Below are 7505 nucleotides of genomic sequence, written 5' to 3' on the forward strand. Positions count from 1 at the left end.
TAAAAAATGCCCAAGGGATTTCACCGGGCACGCTCTTGAATCCTTAAGAGGGGACCCCCAGCAGCAAGAATCAGTTGAGAAAAAAACTTTAACCGACGAAACCACGTTAAGCCCCATGACTCCCGGACTATATATGGAGAAAAGAGGGACAAAAGACGGACGAAAGAGGGACAGACAAAGCCTCATGTAGGCCGACCCTCTGGGTCTGGCAAAAAGAGGGACAAAAGAGGGACGAAAGAGGGACAAAAGAGAGACAAAAGAGATCTCTGTATGTGTCTGTCTGTGTCCCTTTTATGCCCATATATGGACAAATGGGGGACAAAAGAGGGACAAAAGAGGGACGAAAGAGGGACAGACAAATGCCCTTTTATGCCCATATATGGACAAAAGGGGACGAAAGAGGGACAGACAAAGCCTCATGTAGGCCGACCCTCTGGGTCTGGCAAATATGTATAAAAGAAAAAGTAAAAAAAAAAATAGCATATCTACAAGCTCATTGCGTGGCACGCTATTTTTTGAATAGCCAAAGTATAAAATAATGGTTAACCCATTAAGACCGGGAACGCATCTGTGCCATTTTAAGATGTCTTTGGCCATTCAAAAATACCAGATCTACAAGCTCATAGCACGGCACAGAGTGTTGCGCTAAATATCTCAAAAGATGTTGTTCCAGGGACCCCCCAGAAGCACAGATTAGAAAAGACTTGCACAAAATGTCCTTGATCTTTAAAAAAAAAAAAAATCTATAATCTAAAATAGCAGATCTACAAGCTTGTACAGTATATCTCCCATTTTTGAATAGTGCGTTGTCGTCATGACGTCACCTCGAGTCGACCATATAAGGGCCGTAACAATCGATTACGTTTGTGACAATTACTTTATCCATGCAAATATTTATTACTTTATTTATTACTTTATGCATGCAAATACGTATTTATTATGACCTTGTTTTATTGTAGTGAAATCCCTTAGGCATTTTTGAGTGGTGCCAACCACTCCTATATCTGACTTTGTCTGTGTGTCCGTCCATATGTATGTATGTCCAATAAACAAACTTTGATGACAACATCAATACGGGGGCAATACGGGGCTCATCAAAGGCACCACTCTCTTCACATATCACAATGCCAAAACTAACTGATCTGATTCTTGTTCGGATGAAGAAACACCAGACAGACAAACACTCATTTTGCGTTGTGGACGGCTCTCCGTTGGTTTTGTTGTTGTTGAGAAACAGGAAGACAACCACTTCCTGTGTCAGTCTCTCTAACAATAAATTCACACGTTTTATAAATGCAAGTATTTGCCATTGGAGTCGGAGTCAACATGTGTAAGGTACAATCACTATTCAGCCCATTCAACGCTCCGGCGCCAGAGCATGAGGCTCCCGGAAGGAACCCGGTCGCTCAGCAGGTAATTTCACCGACACCTCTTCATCATCTGGGGGCAGGGGTCGGATCTGGGCAGTGGTGTCACTTAGCTCCCTGCGTAGCCTGGTCATGTTGGTGGAGAGTTCTCGCATGCCATCCATAACCTCTCTCAAAGCCTGATCATGACTAGCCAAGGTCTGGTGGATATTGTCTGAGTCTGCTGGGTTCATAATGGCTCAGGCGCAGTCCTGCCCCCCGGATGGTGGTAAAAACCTGGCGCAGGTTCTCCAGTGCCTGATTGAAGTCAGTAGCGTGGACCAGTAGGTCATCTAAGTAGACCACACACTGCTTTCGGGGGATGTGGGCCAGTACCCTCTCCATCAACCTCTCAAACGTGGCGGGAGCATTACAGAGGCCGAACGGCATCACCCGGAACTGCCAGAGTCCTTGGCCAATGATGAAAGCCGTCCTGGGTCTGTCCTCTGGTGCCAGCTCTACTTGCCAGTAACCGCTCCGCAGGTCAAGTGAGCTGAACTTGACCGAATAGGCACGGCTACACCTGTATCAATGGTGTTTTGCACCAGCCCTGTCTGAGTGCACTCTTTATCTCGGGCATCAAAGATGTCCATGAACCAGTGTCTCTGGTTCATGGTGTGTCTGGTTCATGGTGTCTCTCAAGATGCCCAGTGTCTCACTTTCTTTTCTGCGTCGGTGGGCCAGCTGGTCTCTCATCTGCTCGGTCGAAATCCGCTGTCCGAAGCGTCGCTCTAACGCTGCAGCCAAGGTCGGATAATCCCTCTGTTCATGTGGCATCAAGTCCAATAGCACGTGGAGCGCTTCGTTGTCACTACAAACCCGGACAAACGTCTTTCTTAGTGTAAGCGCAGATTGATCGGTGCTTGTCAGTGCATATGCTGTCATTCCATTTAGTACCGAGATTCACCCCCCAGACAAACACACAGCTCTCTAGGCCATGAAGATTATTCGGTTCACCACCGTTCCAGTTTGTAAACACAAGCCCAGTACCATCACTCCAAAGCCAAACATCTTCCTGTTGACCGTCGTTTAACCCGATCCAGTGAGGCACATCTGGGTTATCATGGCTACGAATCATCGCATAGACAAAATTGCTATCCACTAAACTATGAAGAGAAACGAGATTAGAGTCGTGGGAAATGCAATTCAGCTCAGCTCGGGCCCAGGTAAGTGCTTCTGAAACATAAAGGAAACAACGACCATCGTTCTCATACCACGGAAATGGGCAAGGTCCATACTCATGCTGCAGCGTACCAACGCTCTCATGGTTGAAATTGGAGGAAATTGCAGGGGATAACATGAATAGTACAACCAGGAGCCTCCAGCTTTTTCCCCAAAAGAACCGCGCCATGAACCGGGCGGAAATGATGTCCATGGACAAAATACCATCCAGTCTTTTGCTGGTGTTATCCATAATAGTGTTCACAAAGCACGTATAGCTGTTCTCAAGGCCCGGTGGAGCCTGGTAGGCCTGGTGGAGCCCTGCTGCTGCTGACAATGCTGGTGTGTAAAGCTGGTGCGTTGTGAGCTTACCAAGGCACACAGGAGTGAAGTCCCGCAAGAGGCTGTAAAATCCGCTAATATCAAAAAAACTACTTTTAGGGTCCGCTGATTTCTTGTATCTGACACAAATATGGTAGGTCCACACTTTTATATGATACATTTACGTCACAAAACGCTTGCCGTTGCCCAGGTGACAAAGATTAAAACGAGACCAGATCAACTTGAGACCGCGTCAACTGTTGTCCTAGTAACAGACAGCAGATGTTGTCCCCGGAGAAAGAACACGTAGCTGTCCTCGTCAATGCCGTTTTTGAGTGGTGCCAACCACTCCTATATCTGACTTTGTCTGTGTGTCCGTATGTACGTATGTATGTATGTCCAATAAACAAACATTGATGACAACATCACATCAATACGGGGCTCATCAAAGGCACCACTCTCTTCACACAGGGTGTGATTTTTTTTCTAATTGATTTACTGTGCATAACATGTCATAAATCAACATTTTTAATGGATTTTGGTGCTTCGGGTGTGAAGGAGTTAATATCTATGAAATGTTCTAATGTGAAATCAAAAAACAAAATTTTACACATCCACGTTCATTGATAAACACTGTAGAAATCAAATTTGATGCGCTAAATCAATATTTTTGCATAAAATGCCATACAAAACGTTTTTTGTTTTGGCCATTTAAGGACTGCGGTCACGCTGGCCGCTCTTCAGAGAGAGTCAGTCGCGCTAGCCGCGCGTCAAAAATGATTGCGCAGCTACTGGCTTTTTACGGTTAGGCGGACTGATGGTGCGTTCAATGAAATCGTAAATCCCAGTTACTTCAATATATACATGTAAAAATTTAATAAAACCAACTAAAAACATTGTTTGTGTCTAATGTTCTCGTCTGTGATTATTACCGAAATGTTTTACTGCACAAATTATTAATAATAAAATATTGTAATATTACAAAATCCCATACAGTTTAATGTAATTCTTTGGAAAATCATAAAAAAAATCTAAAAACAGAGTTATCACCCAGCAACTAAATGTTATTGTGCCCATGTGTGTCCGTTACAATATGTGATTATTACCAATATATTTTACTGTACCGATTATTAATAATAAAATATTGAAATATTACAGAATCCCATCCATTTCAATGTAATTTTTCAGAAAATCAGTCAAAAAACATAGTTATCACCCAACAACTAAATATTAATGTGTCCCATGGTCTCTTGTACAACTGTGATGATTATCAATATGTTTTACAGCAGCAATTATTAAGAATAAATTATTGAAATATTACAGAATCCCATCCATTTCAATGTAATCTTTAGAAAAATCATAAAAAATCCAAAAAACATAGTTATCGCCCAACAACTATATATTAATGTGCCCCATGGTCTCCTGTGCACCTGTGATGATTATCAATATGTTTTACAGCAGCAATTATTAATAATAAATTATTGAAATATTACAGAATCCCATCCATTTCAATGTAATCTTTAGAAAAATCATAAGAAATCCAAAAAACATAGTTATCGCCCAACAACTATATATTAATGTGCCCCATGGTCTCTTGTGCACCTGTGATGATTACCAATATGTTTTACAGCAGCATTTATTAATAATAAATTATTGAAATATTATAGAATCCCATGCATTTCAATGAGCCACTTAAGAAGTTTTTTAAGAGATTTTGGCATTCACAAATGTTTTCTTAGCTGTGATTTGTTCTTAAGTTAAGAAGAAATCTACGCATACTAGAGAGCACTCTTAGGGTGGCCTTTGAGTTCTTAAGTGTGATATGTTTGTGCAAAAATAATTAATTCTCGAAGTTTCTTCAATTCTACAGTTGTATAATATAGGATTTAAATTACAATAATATTTTTATCATATCTTTAGAGCAAAGGTTCTCAAAGGTGTGGTCTGGGGACCCCCAGGGGTCCTTGAAGCTGTTCCAGGGGGTCCACAGCAAACGAGGAACAGTTTAATCACTTTAACCCTATTTTATACTTTGTTTGAAAATAGCTGATCTACAAGCTCACAACGCGTCCCATTACTGGCAATTTTGAACTTGTAGATCGGCTATTTTCGAAACATTTTGATAAATCTTGAAAACATTTCCCTAGCAGAAAATATTTTCAGGTGGGGGTCTGCAGCCAAATGCATCTAACCCAAACAGACCCGGTTGAGTTGAAGCCCAAGCCCCATACCCACCCCATAACCCCCCACCCAACCCACCCTCATCGCCCCCCCATACCCCCACCCCCATATCCCGACATTCGCCACACCCCCATTTTCAAGTCCCCTTCCTACCTGGAGTATGGTGTTCCACCATCTTTAGGCTTTAGTTTAGGTATTCTTTACTTCATTCTCTCAACTTTATTTCTCTGTGTGATTTCCTGTGATTTCTGTGTGCAGCAATCACACACAGGTGTGACTGCAGGCAGAGCCTAAGAACATTTCATGAATCTGACTCGACTTCTCTTAGGAATTCACTTAGGAAGAAATTTAAGAAGACAACTTACGAATTCATTGCTGAATGAGGCCCAATGTCTGGAGAGGGCACTTTTACAGATGGGTAAAAGGGCAGGGGCTCAAGCCCCCTTTGATGTCTATGTGTGCACGTGCCTGTGAGGCTGCATGTGTTCATTAGATTATTCATCCCAGTCACCATCTGTGGGGTTTCCTTCCTCCATGGAAACACAACACCTTATCTGACATTAATGTAACATACTGTTATAGCCTGGCTGGGTTGATTCAATCACTGTATTACTGATGTTAAGCACTATGGGTTGCCCGATCTTTAAAGTAAAAGTACTAAAATGTTTGAAAATAGCAGATCTACAAAACAGTTTGTAGATCGGCTATTTTCAAATAGCCTAGGTATAAAGTAGGGCTAAAGTGGTTAATATATGTTTTATAATGTAATAATTTATATCTGCAAAGTAACTAGTAACTCAAGTTTTCAAATAATTGTAGTGGAGTAAAAATACAATATTTGCCTCTGAGATGTAGTGGAGTAGAAGTAAAAGTATAGACTCCAGTAAAGTAAAAGTACCTCAAAATTGTACTTAGGTACAGTACTTGAGTAAATGTAATTGGTTACTTTACACTTATAAGGCCAGATGAGGTCACAGTGACGACAATACACGTCACGGCCTGCGGGCTATTTAAGAGACACGAATGAACCATAGAGCTCTGTGTTTGTTGAGAACGGGAAGTGAGCGATTTCTAACCTTATCTACTGAGCTTTAGAGCCGAGAACTAATACTTTCAGAGGCAATACATCCTGAATATATCCTGAATATATCCGCATATCGCCTGCCTGCCGACACAGGACAGGGCAGCTGGCAGACCAGACCAGCCGCGATGCAAAGGTTTAAACAGATACTTAGTGTTAGTCTTACGTTAGTGTTGTTATTGTTGTTAGTGGTGTTGCTGGTGTTTGCAGGGCAGGCCACACCCCCCCCCCCCCCTCCACCCGCTGCACCACCAGACAAAACAACACGATGTCCCGACGTTTCTCCCCTCTTGATTGGCGCCCTGAATGTGAATGTCAGCACCAAAGTGAGTCTAGAGCAAACTCTGAAGGAGAACCCTAACGTTGAGGCCGGTGGTCGCTATGGACCAAAAGAGTGTGTGTCCTCCCAGAAGGTGGCCGTGATCATTCCCTTCAGACACAGAGAAGAGCACCTCACATTTTGGCTCCACTACCTTCACCCCATACTGCAACGACAGCAGCTGGACTATACAGTGTATGTCGTCCAACAGCATGGCGAAGAGACGTTTAATAGGGCTAAGCTGTTGAACATTGGTTTCGCTGAGGCCCTGAAGGATCGTGACTACAATTGCTTTGTGTTCAGCGACGTGGACCTGATTCCAATGAACGACCGGAACTTATATGGTTGCTTCAGCCAGCCCAGACACCTGGCTTCCGCCGTTGAGAAGTTCGACTTCCAGTTACCATATCCCACTGCCTTTGGAGGCGTAACATCGATGAGTATAGAGCAGTTTTTGAAAATCAATGGTTTCCCAAACAACTATTGGGGATGGGGCGGCGAGGATGATGACGCTTATAATAGGGTTATGCTTGTTGGTATGTCCGTGTCACGTCCCAATGGAGAGGTGGCCAAGATGAAGAACATCCCTCATGCGAAAGACAAAGGCAATCCAGAAAACGCAGAGAGATTTGACCAAATCGCTCACACCAAACGGACCTGGACAACAGACGGGATCAACTCTCTGTCCTACAAGGTGGTGAGGACAACGAGAGGACCGCTGTACACCAACGTCACCGTGGACATCGGCAAGGGGCCGGTCATACAATGACACTAAGGGACAGGGGCGCCGATTTGTGTCCGCGCTCTTGGGTGCGCAGCGTGCGTGCATGCGCGGCCGGTCCGCGTGCGCGCGGTTAATTTGGTACCAAAATATGTGCTTCACTTCATGAAGTGAATATGTGTGTTTTTCTTTTTTTGTGATGAGTTTGTGACTGCGGTCACGCTGGCCGCTCTTCAGAGAGAGTCAGTCGCGCTAGCCGCGCGTCAAAAATGATTGCGCAGCTACTGGCTTTTTACGGTTAGGCGGACTGATGGT

General features: G+C 43.5%; 1 protein-coding gene across 1 annotated transcript; it reads left to right on the forward strand.

Annotated features, from left to right (window-relative positions):
* Nucleotides 1–2514: 2514 nt before the first annotated feature.
* Nucleotides 2515–7238, forward strand: LOC311043993 (beta-1,4-galactosyltransferase 1-like; the record flags this gene model as incomplete). Its single annotated transcript, XM_084055416.1, has 2 exons — nucleotides 2515–2572; nucleotides 6361–7238. 2 exons carry the CDS (start codon nucleotides 2515–2517, stop codon nucleotides 7236–7238), a joined length of 936 nt encoding a protein of 311 aa, XP_083911542.1.
* Between the last annotated feature and the right edge of the window lie 267 nt (nucleotides 7239–7505).

Source organism: Gymnoscopelus microlampas (assembly GCF_963454915.1).
Source record: "Gymnoscopelus microlampas genome assembly, chromosome: 4".
In the NCBI taxonomy this organism is placed as follows: Eukaryota; Metazoa; Chordata; class Actinopteri; order Myctophiformes; family Myctophidae; genus Gymnoscopelus; species Gymnoscopelus microlampas.